This window comes from Antechinus flavipes, chromosome 6, assembly GCF_016432865.1.
Source record: "Antechinus flavipes isolate AdamAnt ecotype Samford, QLD, Australia chromosome 6, AdamAnt_v2, whole genome shotgun sequence".
Lineage (NCBI taxonomy): Eukaryota > Metazoa > Chordata > Mammalia > Dasyuromorphia > Dasyuridae > Antechinus > Antechinus flavipes.
This window is the reverse complement of record NC_067403.1, coordinates 38,796,430-38,819,187: the sequence shown is the minus strand read 5'-3', so window position 1 is coordinate 38,819,187 and position 22,758 is coordinate 38,796,430. Positions and strand designations below refer to the sequence as shown.

The following is a 22,758-nucleotide window of genomic DNA, read 5'->3' as shown; positions in this document are numbered from 1 at the left end:
AAGTCGCATTTCTTAGGCTAGCTTTTGATTGTCATCATACAAACGGAGAGCTGATAGGATTGGCGATTTTCTTTCTGGTGGCTTCTCACAAGGAAGCCATAACAAAACAAACATACAAACTTGCAATACTTTGAAAACACACGCAACAGAATATTGTTCCAAGCCACAAATCGGAAATCGTAGCTAAGCTTTTGACAAATGGGACCAGGGGCCACTGGTCTAAGAGCTCAATATATTTTGCCAGAAGACATGATTGTAGGTGCAGAGCAAAAACAGAAAAGCATCATTGGAAGAAGGCTACATGAGAATGAGTGACTGGTTGCTAAAGAGAGAAGGCTTGAACTGTGATTCTGGAAACACAAATGCATTTCAAGTCAGACTGGTTTCTAGAAACTCCAATTATTTTGTCCTTTTTAGCAGGCCTTCATGGGCTCAGGATTCAAACTAGGAAAAGTATCCAGGAAGGGAAAGGCTGATGGTGACAGTAGACATCAATCAGGTACCTAGCTGCTGCTAACATAACTTGTCACCAAATCACCACATGCTATGTTTCCTTCATATGGTCTCAGCCAATACACACAACTGGTTCAAATAGTTTAAAGATTAATTTTTTGTAACAAAAAAATGAACCTACCTATTCCAAAATGACTTTGAAAAAAATAGAACCGACCATCATATTTAAAATGTTGAATTGGTTTATCCATGTCAAGAGACTATAAATGGCTCTTTTTATCATGTCTTTGTTAACCTGAGGCCTAATCACAGTAACTGCTATAGAGGGAAGAAGTAAATAGATCACTGGAAACTCTGGGAAAAACCCTAAAGTTAATTTTCTTGACATCAGTTAATACAGAAGAACTATACAATTTGTCAGATACTCGGTATGATAATCTGAAATCAAAACTTCCAAAGTCAGCCCTTTTATTTGGCTAATAGTCAAATTTCAAATTTTTGTTTTTTTCTCCCATTCCTCAATTCAGTTCAATTTAACATTTATTAGGCACCTACTATGTGCAATGCATTGTGCTAGACCGCCGAGGATACACACACACACACACACACACACACACACACACACACACACACACACACACACACACATTTCTGCTCTAAAAAAAAGCTCACATTCACCCTTAAATCAACTTTCTATAATCTGATGCATAACACAGTCCCTCAACCAGCAATGCTATAGAAGGCTGAGGGGTTTTAGATCGTTTCCAGTTCTATTCAGGGCTTTAAGACTTCATCTGATTAACATTTTGATTCTGACGATGTCAGAATGACAGCAGTCAGAATCTTTGTTACTGATGATTGTATATTCCATTAAAAGGCTGGCCAAGCATAGATTTACATAAGGGGAACATTTACTGCTTTACAAGTTTCATTACTTCAAGGGGTTATTTTTTTTAGTAAAATTGATTAGATAATCTCTTCAGTACATGATTTTACAAAGAACAAAAACCCAGAGCTTGAAACTGCCTGGGTGATGCTACATAGTTTTTTCTTCTATGTTTAACTAACTTTAATCTGCTACTGCTATTATTTTATATAGCCAGAGGTTATTCAATATAAATGCCCCAAACTCAATAAATTCATTACCTATTTAATACAGCTGATGATTCTCATTGTTGGATTTCTCTTGATGTTTCCGAATTGTGCTTTCTCTGAAGGGAAATGTGTTCTAAATTACACGTTTAGAATTACTGATGACAGTAGTCGTATTATTATTAACATAGTTAGCAATATGTAAAAGACTTGTTAGGCTTCTAAACAGCCCAGTTCTATCAAAAGAAGGTTTGTTAATGATTATCTTTCTTCTTTATTATTCAACATTAAAAAACAAAGGTAACATGCTATAGTACCGGTTTCCTTTAAGTTTCAAAAGTGGTTTTGCACGTACTTCCACGGTAGCCCAACAGCAACTGACACAGGATGTTGTCAAGGAGGAAGTACATAAATGTTTTTAAGTGGTCTCTTCTGAAGTCCAGAGAATATATTCAATACAAATCTAAACACATCCTCAGATATTTATTTACATAATTACAAGGATGGCATCGTGATGCGATGAAAATTCTGTTCATCAGAGTCATCAAATGCCCTTGAACCACAAAGTTGGTGTTGCATGGCCTTTTCTTTTTGTCCATCCATCTGGTAAAAAGAAAAAACTCGGCAATCAATACTGAGATGCTATCAGAGTATTGCAAGGAGCAACACTAAAAAGGTCCATTCCAATATAGCTCACGCATTCGTATTCACGATGGTCCCTGGGCTCTTTACTGGGAGGTTCTCCTTTTTTTAAAAAAAAATTGAATCTCCTTGCATCATTTGCATTGCAATAAAGTGGTTTTCTGAAGGGTGTTCAAGTTTTTAGACCGAATGGTGAGTACCTCTCTTTCCAGAAATGGAATACATCCATTAGATCCTTGACCATTACAGGAAGCTGTCTTCAACCAAGTCTGAGGAGTCTATCCCAATGTCATCCATCATATCGATGTCCTCAATGGTTTCATCCTCTCTCTTGATGAAGGTGGAGCTGCTGGAACCTGTCTCAATGGCACTTTCCTCAGATGTCTGGGAACTGGGGAAGACCAAGAATAAGGAAAACTGAGGCTTACATTCAAACCTGCTGGGTTATGGTTATATAGGGTATGCCCTTCCGAAATTTGTTATTATTACACTGGCTGCCCAATTGGATTAGCATTTATCAAAAAGCATAACAAACTGCTAATTACCTGTCATGATGTAATGATTGAGAATAGGGATTATACAAATAAATGAAATGACAGGCAATCTCCAAAGTCATTTTATACTTTCTATTTACTTCTTCTTTCTAAACTTTTCTTCATGGCTTCTAAACAAGTTGCCATAGTGATCGATCCATTTCAGTAAATTCTCCAACTACCCTACTTAGTTAGCTCTAGTAGAAATGAAAATGAGAATTGGCCCATCCCAAAGGAAGACAAAAAGAAGGAAGAGCATTGGGACCCAACAGTTGGTGATCAGGAGCCTCTGCTCCAGTCACTGGAACTCCCCAATGACTCGCTATACATGTGTTGCACATCCCTGATTTACCAATACCTTCCTCCCCTGAAATAATAATAATGAAGCTAGAAACAAAAATCATCAATCTCTAGGTGGTTAGGTATGTAGAATATGACTGGATAAGCCATTTCATTCCTCTGGGCTCTGTAAAATGAATGGAAGAAATGGCCTCTGTCTCTTATCTTTTTCCATCCTCCTCAAGTCAAAATCCAATCATATATAATATTATCCATGAAGGGACACCTACCTGTGTCTGTTTCTCTTGCCTAGGTCATCTTCAGGGATAGGGTCAATGTCAGGCAGAGGGATGATATAGCCACTGTCAGCACTCAACCGTTGTTCATCATAGCTGCCTTCCCAGTCCTTCATCTTGTCCTCATTTTTGTAGGTGACGCCAATGTAAGTATTATCACACTCCACTCTCATGCGAGCAACAGCAGGATGGTCACTCTTCAGAAAGTCCAGGTGGATTTTCTCATAACTCTGCAAACAACAATTGCATATCATTACTCAGGTGCTGCTGACCTAACTGCAAAAAGGGGAAATAGAGAGGGGAGGAAATGTTCATTTATGAAGCACCTACTATGTGCTAACATCTCAACAAGTATTATCTCCTCTAATTCTCAGAACAACCTTGTGAGTGATTCCGATTTTATAGTTGAGATAACAGGCAGACAGAGGTTAAGTGATTTGCCTGAATCAGCCAGCAAGAAAGTGTCTTTGGTCATATTTGGATTTAGGTCTTCCTAACTCCAAGTCCAGTGCTCTACCCATGGCATGTATTTCTGGGTATTTCTACCCAGGTAGAAATAAAATAGAATCAAAAATAAATATACTTAAAAAAACAATCTTTCAAATTCATTTGTCACTGATGATTCATAAGGTAGAATCAAAGGTTAATGATACAGAGTATAGATCAGAAAGAAATAAAGTACCCCTAAAATGCAGAGTTAAAAAAAAAAAAGACTTCTACCTACTGGATCATGATACCTTCATTGATAGATCTTGATAACTTGCTGCCACTCACCCTCACTTTTCTTCACTGAGGGTCCCTAATGTTATAGAGAGAATGCCTTCTACCAAGACAATGACTCCTCTCCATGACTTGGGAATTCCCAATAGAAATGAAAAGTGATGGTACTTCTTTATCTCTTAGCTCCTCCAAAATCTTCCTTCTGGCAATCACTCCTAAATTTTCAGGGATGTCAAAAGCAGAATTCTATCAGGAAATGGTCCCAGATTCCCTGGCTAAGTAGAGGTTCCTTCTGCACAACAGTTTCAACTTCTGACCTTACCATAGTTCTAGTTGAACTAGCAGCCAATAGTAGTACAGACCTAGCCTAGGTTCTTCCCTTTCTTAATCCCCTAATCATCCTCCAATGGAAATGCTGATCAGCACAGACAAGGCAAAAGGGCTTGTTTAAAGGTGACTGTAACTTTGAGTACATGAATGGCTAGGAAACTGGGTCAAAGGACAAAGAGTATGAAGAATCCCAAAATTGGATAATGAAATTAAAAGAGTGACTGAATAAGTATTTATGAATTCTGCCTCAGCACTCATGAAGAGAGTGTTTCTTTCATGTATATAGCATCTCTTCCATGCAATTCGCATTTACTACTTTGCACAAAGCTGCCCATAATACAAAGAATCGGGTGTGGTAACAGCAAGCCATGGATAGTATCCTCCAAGACATTTGGTAAAAACCAGTTTTACATGGATTTAAGTGGATTCAGCTTAGCCATTTAATGAAGTGTGGCTGCTCTGAGATGGCTAACAACATTGTCATTTCAAATACTCACAAAACATCTGGGGAATAAAGCACTTACAGGTGTTGCTAACAGAAGGAGAAAAGATGAAAGAGAAATCCTACAGGAAATGGGAAATTCTGCTTTCCACCTGAGACCTGAGAAGTATCCTCTGAATCCAGACACTTCTTCCCTTGTCACCATTTATTCTAATATCACACCACTAGGAACCATATCATTGGACTCTCCCCTACTTTTCTGCCCTTCAAACTTTATACATAATAATCACTTTAAAATGTAAGGCCACACAGTGTAGTGATTATAAAATTATATTTTGGAAGTCAGGAAGAACTGGAGTTCAATATACCTCAGGACTTGCTGGCTGTATGATCATGGACAAACCATTGAGCCTTAGATGTCCTCTTGAATTAAATGGGGAAAATAGCACCTATGGTATTTACTTCCAAGAATTGTGGGTCTACAGCTGGAAGGGGCTTTCTAAGAAATTATCTATATCTTAAACTTGGATTATGACCTCATGGAGTCATGTGACAGAATGTGGGATCATGAAATTATGATGTTATCAGTAAATGTTTGATTTGTTTACCTGTTTTATATATATTTTATATATACCCAGAGTCATGTAAAAATTTCTCAGTTGAAAAAAGGATCATCTCAATTCTGATAGTCTCTTTCCAACAATGAGATGATTGAGGCCAGTTTCAATAATCTTGTGATGAAGAGAGCCATCTGCACCCAGAGAGAATAGTGGGAACTGAATGTGGACCACAACATAACATTCTCACTCTTTTTGTTGGTGTTCACTTGCATTTTATTTTCTTTCTGGTTTTTTTTCTTTTTGATCTGATTTTTCTTGTGCAGCAAGATAATTGTATAAATATGTATACACATATTGGATTTAACATATATTTTAACAAGTTTAACATGTATTGGATTACTTGCCATCTAGGGGAAGAAGTGAGGGGAAGGAGGGAAAAATTTGGAACACAAGGCTATGCAAGGATCAATGTTGAAAAATTATCGATGCATATGTTTTGAAAATAAAAAGCTTTAATAAAAAAAGGATCATAGTATTTATGGAAATATGTATAGAAGAATTGCACATGTTTAACATATACTGGATTACTTGCCATTTGAGAAAGAGGTGAGAGGAAGGGAGGGAAAAATTTAGAACACAAAAATTTGTAAGGGTGAATGTTGTAAACCATCCATGTATATATTTTGAAAATAAAAAGTTTTAATTAAAAAAAAAGGGAGAAAAAAGGGCCACAAGTGGAAAAAATTTAAGAAATCCTGATCCTATTGAAACTCCCTTATTTTCAGATGAGGAACCAAAAGCTTAGATATGGGTTAAAAGTTTTTCCCAAGGTCACCAAGGTTATAAGTGATTTAAAGCCAGGTTCTGTGACCCTGTATCTTGTTCTTTCCCATTGTGGTTAGGAAAGCCAAATGAGACAATATAGCCTAGGGGCTTTATAAACTTTAAAACATCATAAAATGTCAGTTATCATTGTGCTTGCTTGAATTTCTCTCCTTCCCTGATCCCCAAGGAGACCCACTCATAGCCTTCCCAGATTGCTGAGAGACAAACCTTCTTATACTGGCCAGGAAGCAGGTTTTCCACAATCTCACTCAGGTGGTAGAAGGAAGGTCTCTTCTCGGGCTCACTGTTCCAACACTTCACCATGATCTCGTAACTAAAGAAGGAATGGAAACCAGTGTGAAAAGAAGGAACAGAGCCAGTCCCCACCCTAGTTGCAGCCCCACAGGCAAGAGACGCCCAACCACAGATTCAGAGAAAGCTTACACTTCACTGGTGGCGTGGTCGGGTTTGGCCATGCGGTATCCACTTTTGATTTTATTATAGAAAGTAGAATCCACCATCATTCCAGGATAGGGTGTGCCTCCTAAACACAAAAACATCCCCAAAATAACATTACCAAACAAGGACGAAGGGTATTCATTTAAGCACTGTAGGAAACAGTGGTACTTACACAATTTATCACACTGGTGGTGCTAGGTCTATATTGGGAATATAACTGATCAAATTCTAAACTATTTGGAATTAATTCAAATCCCCACTCTTAAAAAAAAATCCTAATTGAAGTAATGTGTTCCTCTACCATAAGTTGAACACCATTCATATTTCTAAATAAAAAGCTCACTTGTGAACAGAAACAACAGAAAGAAAATGGCTTTAGTGACCTGGCCAATAAGAACGGTCCTAAAGGTTTTCTAAGTTGCTGCTGACCGATTGGACAGCAAATCAAATGATGTCCCCGTTTGGGTTTGGGTTTGGCAATCCCTCAGGATTGCCAATGAGGCCTGGATTTGATCCCACAAGACCTGGTAATTGCTCCCTCTACTGACCAGGAAAGTATGTAAGGAAAGGGAGAAAAATAACATTTGACTTTTCATATAGGAAAGAATGAGTAAGAAAGAAACCAAGAGGGCTCCAGTCCTCTCCATCTTGTGTGCACTAGCCTGGACTGAGTTCTGATAATATCAAGCTATCAGTCCATATGGTTACTGATGCCCACTTTGTAACTCAGTAATGACTATGGCCGCTCTGACTTGAAACCTGAAAGTTTAAGAGTTAAACTTGAAACCTGAAAAACCTGAAAAACCTGAAACCTGAAAAAGCGAAGGCAAAAAGGAAATCATGTCTGCAGGCAGTGTTCTAATGGTAACCATTTTGAAAGAAACCCCAACATTGTTGAATTGTGTGGTTTACATTTATAGAATCAAAAGAGAACTAAGAAAATAATTTGAATAAATGAAAAGGGAAAAAATATTTCATCTAAAATTAAAGTACTTGAAGAAAACTGGGATTTAAGCTTTGAAAGGTTTCAATACTGCCTCAGTTGTCCATTTTTGTGTGTAGACACAGCTGTGCTTCCCAGATTATCCAAGATAAACTGGCGTTGTGAGATGCTACCATGTATTATATAAGAGAAGAAAGGAAATTTGGGCAACTAAGGGAAAAGAAAACTTTTTTTCACCATTCTATTAGAACACCAAAGGAATCTATAAGAAATTCTACCTTTTTACACCACTTGCCTTTCAAGGGGCCAGTTTAAATGGTCTATGACTGATTATTTCAATCTACATTTCTTCCTTCCTTTCTGAAATCCTTTTAAATCACTGACAGAAAGCAAGCTCTTGAGAACAGAGACTATTTATTTCTGCCTTAGTAACTCAAGCATTGAACACAGAGTCTAACACACAGTAAGTACTTAATGTTTATTGTATCATTGAGTGTAACATTAGCCTCTTAAATATTTCTTTCATGCGGCTTAGTCTTATCTAAATTGTATCTCTTTGTGGTCAAGGAACATGATACACGGCACCGTGCAGTTCTGGGCTCATGACAAAAATTCTGTATTTACTGACTGAGAAGCATTTACTGCAAAATATTGAAGAGGAAAGTGAATCAGAACCTTCATTCTCCATTTCCCTGCTATTCCAGAATTGGCTAGGGATCAAAAGACTTAAGTTCTAATCGCTCATTGGGTGATCATGGGGGAACTGTTTCCTCATCTATAAAATAAGAAGACTGAACTATGTGACCTCTGGGGTTCCGTTTCAGCTCTAGAACTGTTTCAGTGTCCTACAAAGAGAGTAAGAAATCATTATCCCCATGAGATCCCCACTTAACTCAAAAATCAAGAGCCGAAAGGTAAGCTGTGAATAGATATGGTCAGTGTATACCACAAAAGGGGGAAAATTAGAGGGGAAATGGGGGCATCTTTCCACACAGTATTGCTAAAAACAGTCTCCTACAAATCTGATTAGGAGCCACTATCTCAGAAACACAGCATATAGAAATGAGAATCTATCTGGGATCTTTAATGATCTGGGGGCATGCGGAGGAATAAGTCACTTCTTTTTCTGATGGATGAACCTGTGGACCCATTCCTTGTGAAATGGCCTCAGAAGACAACCTTCGTTCTGATTTATCATGATCTGCCATCTTGTATTTGTAACACCCTGACATTTCCCCGCTGAACTGCCTCAAGGACAGAAGGAATACTTGCAAGTACAAGTTCATTAATGAGTTGTTTCAGGCACATACCAAGGGAAAAAATCTCCCACAGCAGGATGCCATAAGACCAGACGTCGCTCAGCGTGGTGTACAGATTGTCAAAGATACTTTCAGGAGCCATCCACTTCACTGGCAGAAAAGTCTGTATCAAAGAAAGACAAAGGGAAGAGATGTATGCATATTTTTAAAAAATCAAATCACAAGACAATACAATGTTTTTACTACCACAGATGAGATAAAGGGCAATAATAGAAACAAGATTTCTTTTGTGTTGGGTATTTTGAGAATTTTTAAAATAATCTTCCTCTATAACCAGTTAGGACTCTGAGAAATGTACTTTCTGCTACAAAGAATTCATTTTGAAGAATACTTAATTCCCCCAACTTTCATTCTCTTTTTTTTAAGTTGCTAGGGTCTGGTTTTTTTTTTTTGGGGGGGGGTGGGATTTTTGTTTTTTGCTTTTATACCTATATACTCCGCTCCTTTCATCCTCCCAGAAATTCATCTCTTCTAATAAATTTTTTATATTAAAAAAATTTCTGCAAAAATGATCAAACATCAAAAACAGGTCTGGATCTTGGGGTATACTATATCTACTCTTCACCCCTAACCCCTTTCTCCAAAGAAAAAAAATCCCCAATGGAAGATTTGAGCTTAAAATGAGAAAACTGAGCAACTGGCAATATGCCCAAGGTATTCTTCTGGGTAAATATCAGCCAACTGATTTAGCCCATTGTAGTACAACTCTTAAGCTCAAGAAATCCACCAGTCTCAGCCTCAAATAGCAGAGATTGTAGGCGCATTCATATACCAGGCATACTTTTAGAGAAGGGTCAGAGGGAGCATTGAGGACTCTTGATAACTTGAGAATCTAATTGTAGAGGAATGATCTGATCTCCTGAATAGATCCCACTAAAGATATCAAAGTTTCTATGTTATCTTACTAATTCTCATTAATGTTACTGGGAAGGGGGGAGGGTGGAAGGTTTAATGACATAGATCATTATTTTTATTAGATCACAAGGAAAATATAAACTCTACAAAAGTCAAGTGACTTATCCAAAATCAAAGTTGGAATTGTAGTTTCCAGACTAGAAACCAGAAAACCAAATCACATTGAGTCACTGTGCCAAATGTTATGTGCTCTCTTCAGACATATACCCTAACCCTAAAATAATCACAAATTGGAGGGGACCTCAGAAATCATCTAGTACAATTTATCCTTTCAAAGATGAGAAAACCAAGACGCAAACAGGGCTTGCCCAAAGTAATATGGGTACTATTAAAAGTTATGATGAAAACTCAGAACTTCTGCCATTCAGCTGAGAACTTTTCCCCATGTAACATGTTAATTCCTCTTCAAAAAGAATTGATTTGCAAGACATCTGTTTAGCCAAGGACTTTCTCTATTCTACTTGAATAGATAATATATGGTGGCAGAAACAAAATGACATCCTCTATCCATGGTTTTTGGCATAGCACCACCCACGTCAATTGCCAGAGAGCCTACTTAGCTATAAGAATGAAGTCATTTGTGAACATGACAGAAATGAACAGATCGTGGCATAAAGTCATGTCTTAGTCCATTCTGCTGAGCCCAAGGGAACTCTATTTCCAACATGAAATCACTATTTTTAGTTGTCCTGAAGAACTGGGATCTGCATTCTGGCAATTTCTAAAGAGAAAGGGAGAGACCAGTTTAATGGACCAGATACTTACACTGCCCTTGGACACATAGTTGGAATCATGCATGATGTCTCTGGCCAGGCCAAAGTCACAGATCTTCACGATTTTTCCTTGAGCCAGAAGCACATTGCGAGCAGCCAGGTCACGGTGAACACACTGTAAAAACAGGTTCACCATGAAAGGGTTGGCTCATGAAATGAGCTAAAAATATTACTACTTTCTTCTCAATCCTAACCATGTCCCTAACTTTGAAAAATGCTAGGGCAGCTAGGTGGTGGAATGGATAGAGCACCAGCCCTGAAGTCAGGGGGACCTGAGTTCAAATTTGGATTCAGACACTTAACACTTCCTAGATGTGTGACCATGGGAAGTCACTTAACCCCAATTGCCTCAGCAAGAAAAAAAAAAGACTATCTACTATGTCAAAGAAAGCCAGAAGAGCCTCAACTTACTGTGGTTTTTATCATAGAGACTGAGATCAATGGGAATGAGTGAGATAGCGATAAAAATTAATGGGAGATGCACACATCAAGAATTCCCTTTCTACCGGCACCTTGATCTGTATAGTAGCTTTCTCTCTATAGGAAAAATATTAACTTCTTTTATCTGGATTCTTTTTGCCCTACCCCCAAAGGCTCACCTCTATCCCTACCTCAGGACTGGATACTCATTGTACGTACCCTGTTCTCTTGAAAATACTTACATTTTTTGAAGCCAAAAACTCCATTCCTCGGGCAACTTGGTAAGTGAAGCTCAACAGATCCAAGAGACTGAGACCTTCGGAGCCATCATCTGAAAGGAGGTTTTTTACTTCTGGATCTGTCATGATATAAATGAAATTATTAGGAACAATTTCAATGACTAAATAGGCTAAGTAATAGAGATGAAGGAAGACATTCTTCCTACAGAAAGATTACTTAGATTCCCTCTCCAGAGAAAGTCATTACAAACATGTCTCCTAGTTACTAGGGTCAATCTAAAGTTCCTCTTCAGAAAGGATAAGTTACAGGGCAACTAGGTGATGCAGTGGATAGAGCACCAGTCCTGAAGTCAGGAGGACCTGAATTCAAATCTAATCTCAGACACTTGACACTTCCTAGCTGTGTGACTCTGGACAAGTTACTTAACCCCAATTGCCTCAGGAAAAAAAAAAACAAAGCTAAGTTAATATTCTACAAAGATTTAATATCCAATTCTCAAATTTCTTTTTCAGTCTTGGTTATGAAATACTTCCCAATTACTCTTACCCTCCAAAAAAGACAGAAAGAAATATACAATTACCCCCTATGAAGACAAGTTTCCAGGCAGAAAAACACTACAAACTAAAAGTGCTATTTTCATGGTATTTGGTTCATATCTTCCTCTTTCCATATTTTTTTTAAAAAAATCAAATACCAATTTAGAAATGATAGCAATCTTCAGATCTATGTTAAGTTTTGATGTGGTTGAAATTTATCCCTTTTTTTCCAGCTAGTATGACTTGGAATATTCTCAGAATTTTCAAGGAAGGAGGAGAAAGAACTGTGTCAACAGTTCCTAATCCTCCATTGAAATTTTTCAGGAATGAGAAAAGAAAACTCCAGCCATGTACTGATTTCTGCTGGCGAAGTGAACTCTGTAAAAGTGGCCTCTCTCTGCCAACTTAGTCTAGGATTTAGTGACTCAGGTTCTCCTAACACTTAGAGCCAGGACTACCAGCTCTATCTTGGAAGCATAGTGAAGGAAGTGCTGGCCTTCATCATTATCCTAGACATTTGGCATCCGGCAGTCAAGTTTGTGAAAGTAGAGAAATAGAAAATATTATGTGGGTATTTTGTCTTGCAAATTTTACAAATATAGATATCTACATGAGGCTCAAATGAAGAGATGCATGTAAAGCATTTTGTAAACTTTTAAATGTTATGTAAATATATAAAAATAAGTAATATTTATTATTATACCATACATCTAAAAATCCTGAGTGTTTTTTATTATCATGTTTAAAATTCTCTAGGGCATGTCAGTATTGTTATTATCCTTTTTTTTTGTATTATCCATTTTAATGGATGGGAAAACTAAGGTCCAATTCAGTTAAGATCAAATAATGAAAGCTAATCATTACTACTAACCAGGGTGATCATTTAGCCAGAAAGCGGCTATTTATATATGGGAAAATTACTATATTCAAAGTAACTGCAGAAGGGCCTTTTCCCATTTACCTGATACAGATTTCTTCTTGTATGATGCTGGTCGGTCATACATCGATCTTTGAATATCTGAATATTTCGAGCCCTGTTTCCTTTCCAGCATGGGAACATACTGTGTGGTATCGGCTTGCTTCATGTCCATATAATCCCCATTGTTTTCGAAGGATAAAATGACATAGCTGTAAAAACATAAAAGTAAATGTGACCCAATCATCCCCTTCCACCAGATCAGTGACAGAAACTGTCTATGATGTTGTTGATGAAAACAACATTTAGCATCCTACACACAGCTGTCCACTAAGAGGATATTCTTAAGTACAGAGAGGACTCAATGAACCCTCACTTGGCATTTCAGGGCACTTCACATCTGGTCATGGATCTATGCTTCTACAAAGAGCATCACTTCTCTTGGCCCCACGATAGACTTGAAGGCACAAAGAGACTAAATGTCCCTGGCAAGGAAATCCAGTAACAGCTGGCCGTGGAACTCAACACCCCAAGTTATAACTAGCTTCTGTTGTGCTTCCTTAGCCACACTACATTTGACAGAACTTGTCGTCTTTAAGTGGCAATAGTCAAGTGGCTCCAAGAAGCCTTCTAGCTATAAAATCTATTCAGACCAGTCAAGGTTTTCCATATGATGCCGTGATCGACACATGACTTGGAAGGATCGGTCCATTCCAATTGGGCAGACTGGCTTGGAACAGTCATGGGTCCATGATCCAAATTTTGTTGACAGATAAGCTAATAACAGTATCTATACTCTCAATCTGAAAAGATTTATAAATCGGTGAGCATTTAATACTCTTTGTCCTCCCTCACCTCCTTGTGCTTTCATCAGCTGAATTCATCCCAAAGATGTCTAGCTCTTTCTTTGCCTTCTCTGGATGGTGGCTCAGGAAATTGTCTCTGTTCTTATGCAGGTAGTTGACCAAATCCCCATAGAAGCAATATTCAGTGATGATATAAATAGGACCTAGAAAAACAAGAGAGAAGTTGAGAATGATTAATAACGAAGAACAATTTTTAGACCCCCCCAAAAAAAGTACCAAATAATGATCTCTTGAAGCAATACTCTGGTTTTTGCTCTGAGACAGTAGAACTTTAACATGTCTTATAAGACTTCTTTCAACCCATAAAGAAACACTCATTTAATGGGGTGTATATATATGTATGTGTACATGCATTGTGTGCATGCTGCGTATGTGTGCCCATGCATGTATATGTATGTGTGTATGGTATGTGTGTGTGAGAGAGAAAGAGAGAGAGAGAGAGAGAGAGAGAGAGAGAGAGAGAGAGAGAGTGAGAGTCTGTGTGTGTATACGTTGGGTGGGGGGGAGAAAGAGAAGGAAGGTGGGGAGGGGATTGCCACATTTGATCACTTTCAAAATCACAGACAAAATATTTGCTCCCAGATCCTCAAGCCTACCTGACTTGGTACAGGCTCCTAGAAGATTTACAATATTTAAATGAGGTCCCAGGTGAGTCATAATCTTGAGTTCTGACATGAGGGCCTGTTTTTCACTGGATCTGGCTGTGGCTGTTGAGAAGTAAAGCACATCATTTAGGTTGAACTGTATATCATCTCTACTTGGAAAAGACCCATATTATATCATTAAAGTCAAAAAATGCATTAATCCTGTCACCTTGCACTGTTTTATTTATACATTGTCTAAAGAGGGCCTGGACAAAAGTTCAATTTAAGGATGTCTTTGGAGGAAGAGGGAAGCTAGGTATCCGCTCCCTAACTTTTGTGGTAAAGAAAAACCATTTAAATCAACTCCTGATTTTTCATGATATTGATGGAGATGAAGGAGAGGAGGAAAAAGACAACCAAAATAAATGAAGTACATTAAAAATAATAAATATGATGTGATCTTTTGGTCCCACATTCCCAGCATGTCCTAGGATGGTTCCCCTGAGGCAAATGTATAGGAGGACACAGAGGAAGGTCAAACAAGGATGTATTACAGTCTGCTTCATTAGAGGGAATAAGGAAATTGGTGAACTCATAGAACCATTGGGGTACTAGAAGACATTAAAACTTTTTATCTTCCTTCCTCAACTTTTAACAAGTATAGTAATAAAAAAATAAAAAAATTAATATATTCAAATTTCATTTCATTGATTTTCTCTGATCACTTTGGTGAATATAAGATATGAAATGTCCAGAAAAAAAAGAATGGTTAAAAAAGAGAGAAAATTAATACTTTTCCAACTAAGATATGGTAAGTCAAACAATGATCAGTACTACAATACGCTTATCTAAATAAAATGATAAGTTTCCTTAAAATATACAATGTACGCAATGTTTTCTTTTATTTTTATGAAACACTGGCTTCAAAATGTTGATAAATTTGCCAAAGAAGGAATGCTCTGAGGGAAAAAAAGACTCCTGAGATTTGGAAGGAACTACTATAATGTTCAGACTGATTTAATGATTAAATTTTCCTATATTATTTTCATGATTTTGGAAGCGAGCTAAAAAGTATAATTTTTTAAAAATGCTGCCATATTTACGTTTTAGCATTTTCACGGCCACCTTCATCACAGGCTGGGAACGGCTTAATCCGTATGCAGTCCCTTCGACCACTTTTCCAAACGCACCTGAGCCCAGGATTCGGCCTAAAGGAAACATAAATAATTGGTTCAGTCAAGTGTTACAGACGCATCACCTTAGCTTTATTTACTACCCTTCAGCGTTCCCAAATGTGTAAGTGATGTGAGTGAACATAATTATTCCTCCAACATCTTGTGTCAAAAAGAGAACCGAGGCCTTAGAGAAAAGCATTAGAATAATTACTTTAATCATATGGCATTAGCAAGGAAAAGACAACAGAGAGAAATGAGACTACAGTCATTACCGACGGCGTTACAGCACAAGAGCTGTGACTAGCTGGGACAAATGGGGCTTTTCCTCAGAATGCTGAAACTAAGCTCCCTGTGGTGACTGTCACCTCCCATTTCAACATGAAGTACTCATCACCAGTCTGAAACCCCATTCAAGGAAACTATTCCAAGATCCTATTGACATGGTATTCCTCTTAGATGGCAAGTTCTCTCCCAAAGACAAGGGGACAAGTATCAGAATGTCCCTTTTCTCATCCGCTGCCTCCCTGATGAACAGTTTTTGTCCCAAGTGAAAATATCCAGTTATAGCTCTATTACAAGTTATCTCATTGAGTCAAGCTTCCATAGTAGCTACTTCTCATTCATCAAGCACCTTCATGTACATTTTTCAAAAAGTTCTCTGGTTCTCCCTATACCTGTTTTTCTTCACAAAAAGATAGTAGTGATATTACTTATGCTCTTACTGTCAGGAGAATCTATGTTTTCTGTTTCTCTAAATTTCTCCACCTTTTTCTTTACTAACAACCCTCCTCAAAAAATCTTATTCATTTTTAATAAATATTCATGCACAATTTCAAAAAGACACTGACTTTCTCCAATATATGTATCCACTCCCCACCCACTTCACAGGATGTATATAGGATTATTAATCACCATGGAGAAAAGTGAAAAGGGTGATTTCCACACCCTGGGAAGAGTTTACAGGCTTAAAAGGAAGTTTCCAATGGTGAAAAGATCAATAGGCAGTAGAGGGCTTCTGGTCAAGTGTACTTTGCTTTACATAAAGAGGTATTTGTACTAAGATAGAAGATAGATATATAGATAGAGAAATGGATGACTATATCATCCATCTTTCTCTCTCTCTCCATCCATAATCAATTACATTTTAAATGCCTGCAGAACTTGTTATTTAAACAAATCCAATAAAAAAGAATCTGTTTATAAATGTGAATAATCTTATCTACTTAGCACTTTATCACATGCTGTCTTGTTCTCTGAGTGTTTGTGATATGGTTAGCTGCTTGAGGACAGGAGTTGTCATATACTTTTGCCTTTAAGAAACAAGCACCTTCACAATACTTGACATCTCTTATTTACCTAGTTTACAAATTGACATTTTAAAATATACTGGACCTAAAACTATTTGCATCTATGATTCTCTAGTGGCTATTTAAATTCTTATAGATTTAATAAAGTAACATCTTATTATTCCAGACAGGAATTAAGCAAACTACAACCTATATTGATATTGTATTTTAAAATGTAAAAATCATTACTAGCTCAAAAGACCACGGAAACATATGGATATGACCATCAGGCAATAATCTATCCACCCCTTCCCCTCCCCCATCTAAATTAATGCCAAGAATTTAAATTCACAAAAATAAAATGTAGATTAATAGAGTGTAAAAAATGGTCTTCTTTGTAAAATTTGAAGGAATTGTTGACAAATATTCATAGTATTCTCCTCACAATTAGAAATACATGAGTAATGATCTAACTTCTGATACTAGGTCAGTACAGGGGCAAAGTTTCCTAAAAGAAGTAAATTCTTTAGAGATTTAGGAGATGTGGGTTCCTGCAATGTCAAAGATCATGGAATTACAAAGATTCGGTGTATGAAAAACACTGGACTCACTTAAAATTTCGATGTTGGCCAACTTTGATTAATCAGTTAATATATGAGCTTTCAGTAACTCTATATCTGCTTTTTCTTGTTAACTCTTTTTCCTTTGTAAATAAAATCCCTACTGAGGTCCATTGGAAGTTGAAATTTAAAAGGAGGAGCCAGATAAATATTCTACATAGGAGAATTAGGCTAGCAGAGAAAATATGGGGGGAATGGGGGAAAAAGAAATTAGAATGCAATAAGATATCCATCCATCTATCAAGCCCCAGAGTTAGTCTCATTGAAAGAATCAAAGAAGAATGAACAAGGGACCCCCAATCCCAGAATGATTAAGGTGATCCATTGGCCCCTCACCTGTCTTAGAATAATGGGATCTAAGTGATTCCTTTACTGGAACACAGTACTATCTTTAGCCGTTACCTTCAATAGTATGCTCAGTTCTAACAGTTGCAATTCCAGCACTGTTATGAATAATTAGCTCCAATTCAACTTAGATTTTATATAGAAAAGATTTTGAACCCAGATTTCTGTAGAGGGAAGTTTTAAATTGGAAAATTATCTGAATAAGGCTACATATCAATGCTTAATTGAACTGGCATCAGTATAATTACCCATGTTATTGGGGTTGCTACAAACTCAATCAGCATTTTACTTCTGTGAATTTAAATTAATTTTTTCTCATATTTTCATTAATTTTCAACTTCTTCAATCAGAGATAGAACAAAGGTGAAGAAAGTGATATATTTTCCTTTGATGCATAAAGATGAGGGCAACAGAAAATGCAACTCTACTCTCTCAATCAGAACATACCTGATGTGGATAAATATACATAAAGGTGATGTAATAAATATTCAAATAAGAATAAGGAGGTACAGTTTTTATCTTCTTTGCCATGGGCACAAAATTACCTAATTATTGTGCTGTGCTTATCTGTCATTCTATTTATCTATCATCCATCCATTCATCCAAGCATCCATCTGTCCATCCATCCATCTATAGAGAGAATTTGTTTCCCGAGAGCTTTGTTTGAAGATGGGATCAATTAGAATGCAGCTATGGAGGGTCAAAATTAAATTCAGCATGTGATTCATAAAAGTTGCAAACAAGACCAATGTGAGAGATTCATTTAGTATCTTCACATTAAGTACTAGCCAAATACTGATGGTAGCACCAATAGCTTTCACAGTGAGACTTTCTGACGTTCTACATTCTTTCATTCACAATTTGATAAAAACATATTCTCCCTGGATTAAAGTGTTTTTTTCTTCATCTAATCACAAGTTCGAAATGGAAAGTTGGTAATGAGTTTTAGCTTTCATATCAGCTGTTTTAATTTTTCTTGCTTAGAAAAATCCCATAATTTTTTTTTGACAGAAGGAACATAAAAATGTTCAGAATGTATTGGATCAAAATATCTTTAGTGGTTGCCTTCATTTGTATATCATCTGTTCCTTTTTAGTTACAGAAATATATTTTGCTTCAATTTCTGTTATTCCCAATGAAAAGCCATCGGATAGATGTTTTGCCAGGCCTCCACATAGTCTTTTTCCTTTGTCTGAATTTCTTTAACTATAATTTGCTTGGCAACATGATGAAAAAAAAATTATTGCTGTGATTCAATAACATGGATCTTTCTGAAAGCAAATTTCCACAGCAGTATCCAGCCAGGCTTTTTCCCATATCTTGCCTAAGAGGACTTACTTCCCCTCATAGCTTCAAGGAACATAGTGGAAAATCCTATGAAGCCTAAAATCAAAACATACCTCCTCTTCTGATTACTACCTGTGAGACATTGGTCAACTTATTTATCTCTTGGGTCATTATCCTTTCCGTGTCTTGATCTATGACCCATGAAATATCAAAGCTTTTTCTCAATCCCAGGAATGTTAAGATGTCAGACAAAGAAAACACATACCAAGGACGAGCCCATCTCTAGGAAACTCCCATCTTGAGTCATAAGGCAGTTGCATTGGATCCACATAAATGTACTCGTGGCCATCAGGGCTAATGGACTCAATGACTCTCCATCGAATTTCATATCTAGGTTTCTGCAATTGAAATGGTGAACCACTTTAGAAGTTGGTAGGTTAGTAGAAAAGGAATATATTTATATGTATATTTATATTTATATGTAGCATCATTAGCCAGGCTGTTCTGTTACTGGTACTCACCTGTTTCCATATGACAATCAGGATAATGAGGGAAAAGATGACAATCACTAGTAACACAAGGACTGAGGCAGCCACTGTCAATTCTGAACGAATAGCTAAAAAATAAGGAGAAATTTACTTAGAATTTCCTCATGCACCTTTGTCAAATTCACTTCTTTTTGGAAGATCCCTTGACTTCCTGCTTATGTAAATTTTTTAATCAACCCTTTTTTTCATTTCCCATCCATAAGGAATAAACTAGAACCTACATTCTTCAACCTTCAGCCTCTTTATGAAGTTCCTCCTATTGTCATACTCCCCACCATCCCATCCTCCCCTCCAATCCTCTATCCTAATAAGATAAGGACATCATGGATTAACAATAAGATACCGAAGTTGGAGGGAGTCAGATTTTATTCACTAGGCTCCCATAAGATTCTTCTTTCAGGGCTCTTCCATCAGAGACACTTCAACGGACAAGTCCCTCAAGTTCCCACAACACAAACTCAGAAAGTATATGACTTTACTGGTGTCTCTTGTCCTTTCCCCCAACCCTTAAAGAGAGGGAGGAAAGAGAGGAGAAAGAGAAAGAGAGAGGATAAGGAGAGGAAAAGAGAGGAGAGAAAGTGAGAGAAAAAGAAAGGAAGGAGGAGGAGAAAAAAGAAAAAGAGGAGAAAAAAAGGAAAAGACAAAGAAAAGGAGAACCCTTTGGCGTACTCCTCAGCTCATATTTTAAGTTAGCCTGAGTTCCTGCTCTGTACCATGTATCTATTAAAACTGCCACTTGATCATGCTATTAGTTTTTTTTTTCCTACTAATAATCTTGACCCTGGTTACATTTAATCTCTGTCTTGTTGCAAAGCTATGTGTGTATGTGGTAGAGACCTGTGTTAAGTCCTGAGCATTTTTTAAATAAGAATTCCAAAAATTTTAATTCTGCCAGTGGCAAAGAAATCATCAGAAATGAAAGAAATGACTAAAATATTTCACAAAATTTTCAAGCTGCACTCAGGTGGAAACAATAGGTACAAAACTGGCCTTGCAAAGCAAGCTCTGACACCAATTGACTTTACAAATCATACAAGTCATTTGGTTCCCTTGGATCTCCATTTTCTCAGATGGAATTATTACCCATAAACCCTACTACACGGCCAGGAAAAAAGTTTGTCAACTTGGGGAATGCTTGGGAATGGGAGATGAAAGCTGAGACTCCAGCCAATGACCCTTCTTCCCCCAATTCCATAAGATTCATTAGAGAGGAAGAGTGGGCTACTCTAGGCTACTCTTGTTTCCACTACCCAAGTGCTACCTAACTCACCAGGAGCCACGAGCTTCAGTTCCCGGCTCACCGCCCCAAGCGAGTTCTTCGCTAGGCATCTTACGGCCATGGTGTCTTCAATTTTGTCGAAGGTCACTTGGCTCTTCACCACGCTAGTATCATGTCTCTGTGTAATTATATCGGACATGTTGCTGGCCAAGAGTGTCCATGAAGTTTCATTATTACACCTGTACAAGAGAAGAAGAATTTGAGTCATCAAGGCCAATGGAGCAGATAATCTAGAAAAATTGTTCCTTTGCCCACAGAAAAACTTTCTGGGAGTCACATGATTATCTTAGTTTATGCTAAGTATAATGAGGGGCAGTTAGGTGGGGCAGTGGATTAGAGCACTAGCCTTGAGTCAGGAGGATGTGATTTAAAATCTGACCTCAGGTACTTACTAGATGTGTAACCCTAAGCAAGTCACTTAACGGGAATTGGCCACATACACACATACACAAAATATAATGGAAGCAGTTGTATTTGAGTCTGACATTAGCCATATATTCTCCACCTGTTTGAACCTGGACATGTCAACCTCTCTGGGTCTTGGATTTCTCATCTGTAAAAGGAAGTGAAAGAGATGGCATCCAATGTGCCTTCTAACTCTTAAGTTTAAGCTCCTATAAGCATTGAGAAGAAGTTGTCCTGAATCGAGTTCTGCTAGTAATTACTGGCTGGAAATTTACTTCTTCCTTAGCACAAATCAGTTGCTCCTCTCTAAAGTGGGGTTTACAAGCTGTCCAATCTATCTCCCAAGATGGAAATAAGTTTAAGATGATATGAAATTGCTGTACAATTATTAGTAGTGCTGTTAACATTTCTAAATGCTGACACCGTTAACATTATTATTAAAACTCTGTATTTAGCAATGGGAAGTTTAAGAAGCAAAATGTTAAAGTGATTGACATGCTAGCATCATAAACTGTACCCATCCTTTGACTAAGAGATACCACTACTCAGAAATTTATAGATTAGAAAGCCATATAAACAAAATGAGAGTTAATAATACTGAGAGCAAAAAAAAATTTTTTAATACTACTCATTCAACATCTTGTAATTCAAATATTTCCCACCCCTTTGAAGAAAGCCTCTTGGTTACTTTCCTCTCCAACCATACAATGGCCACTCTGTTCCTAGACACCCATTTTCCAGATGCAAAGACTGAATTTGTGGCCAGAGAAGAACTGGAGTATATTAATGAATACAAAATAGACCATTTTAATTATATTAAGTTTAAAAGGTTTTGTACAAAGAAAACCAATGCAGACAAGATTAGGAGGGAAGCAATAAACCAGATGCAAAGACTGATCCCCTAAGGTCACATCATATGGCTGGTGTTCTCTCTTCTGACTGCAGAGATGCTCTTTTTTATCTCTTCTTACCCACAAGATAAACCAATCATAATTTCCAATAATAACTTCCTCTTTAAACAAGAATTCAAATAAAGATGAATTGGGTCAATAAGACCTTTTTCAATCACAGACAGTGTGGTTCTGAGACTTCCCAGAAGTCACACGCGAGAGAAAAACTCATAAATAAACATGGTGGATACAGGATGAAAAGAGAAAGGAGTAAGTGGCTTCTTACTTTGTAATATCCTTGCAAATCATCCATTCCACATTTGGAATTGGAGTCCCTTCTGCTACACATTTGACCAGCTGCCCACCTGCAGAGCCATGGTTGTCATCCTCCAGGTCCAGGATAGAAGCAGGAACTAAAAGACAAGGTTGAAAGACATCAACCCATTGCTTCTCATGGCACAGGTAGTTGATGAGAACAAGAGAAAATAAATGTTCAGAGCTCATAGTGTCACATAGTATCAAATGTGATACCTTCATAGGAGAAAAGATGGGAGTGCTAACTACTCATCAGTGAAATGGGAGTACTAACTTAACTACTTATCAGTGCAAACAAACCCAGCTCCAGAGAAAGTTTCAGAATATGGCCCATAATTCTCTTCTAGAAAGGGCAAAAACTTAGAGGACCTGGGATTATTAAACATGAAGTGGGAATGGGAAAAACAAATCTTTTTTCAGTTTAATTTGTATCCTGGTGCTCAATTAAACTATTCTCCAAGATGA

At 37.3% G+C, this 22,758-nt stretch overlaps 1 protein-coding gene across 1 annotated transcript in view; it reads right to left on the bottom strand.

The window, feature by feature from the left end:
* Window positions 1-1,795: 1,795 nt before the first annotated feature.
* The window catches only part of PDGFRA (platelet derived growth factor receptor alpha), a 44,755-nt gene continuing 23,792 nt past the window's right edge, over window positions 1,796-22,758 (bottom strand). Inside the window, exons 9-23 of the mRNA XM_051964275.1 lie at window positions 22,265-22,391; window positions 20,675-20,862; window positions 19,378-19,472; window positions 19,122-19,254; window positions 15,247-15,351; window positions 14,156-14,266; window positions 13,549-13,702; window positions 12,739-12,905; window positions 11,244-11,359; window positions 10,574-10,696; window positions 8,885-8,996; window positions 6,617-6,716; window positions 6,401-6,506; window positions 3,290-3,525; window positions 1,796-2,578 (exon numbers count right to left, since the gene is read on the bottom strand). Of these exons, the coding sequence (XP_051820235.1) occupies window positions 2,431-2,578; window positions 3,290-3,525; window positions 6,401-6,506; window positions 6,617-6,716; window positions 8,885-8,996; window positions 10,574-10,696; window positions 11,244-11,359; window positions 12,739-12,905; window positions 13,549-13,702; window positions 14,156-14,266; window positions 15,247-15,351; window positions 19,122-19,254; window positions 19,378-19,472; window positions 20,675-20,862; window positions 22,265-22,391 (2,021 nt within the window). The 3' untranslated portion in view covers window positions 1,796-2,430. The remainder of the gene's footprint in view (window positions 2,579-3,289; window positions 3,526-6,400; window positions 6,507-6,616; window positions 6,717-8,884; window positions 8,997-10,573; window positions 10,697-11,243; window positions 11,360-12,738; window positions 12,906-13,548; window positions 13,703-14,155; window positions 14,267-15,246; window positions 15,352-19,121; window positions 19,255-19,377; window positions 19,473-20,674; window positions 20,863-22,264; window positions 22,392-22,758) is intronic.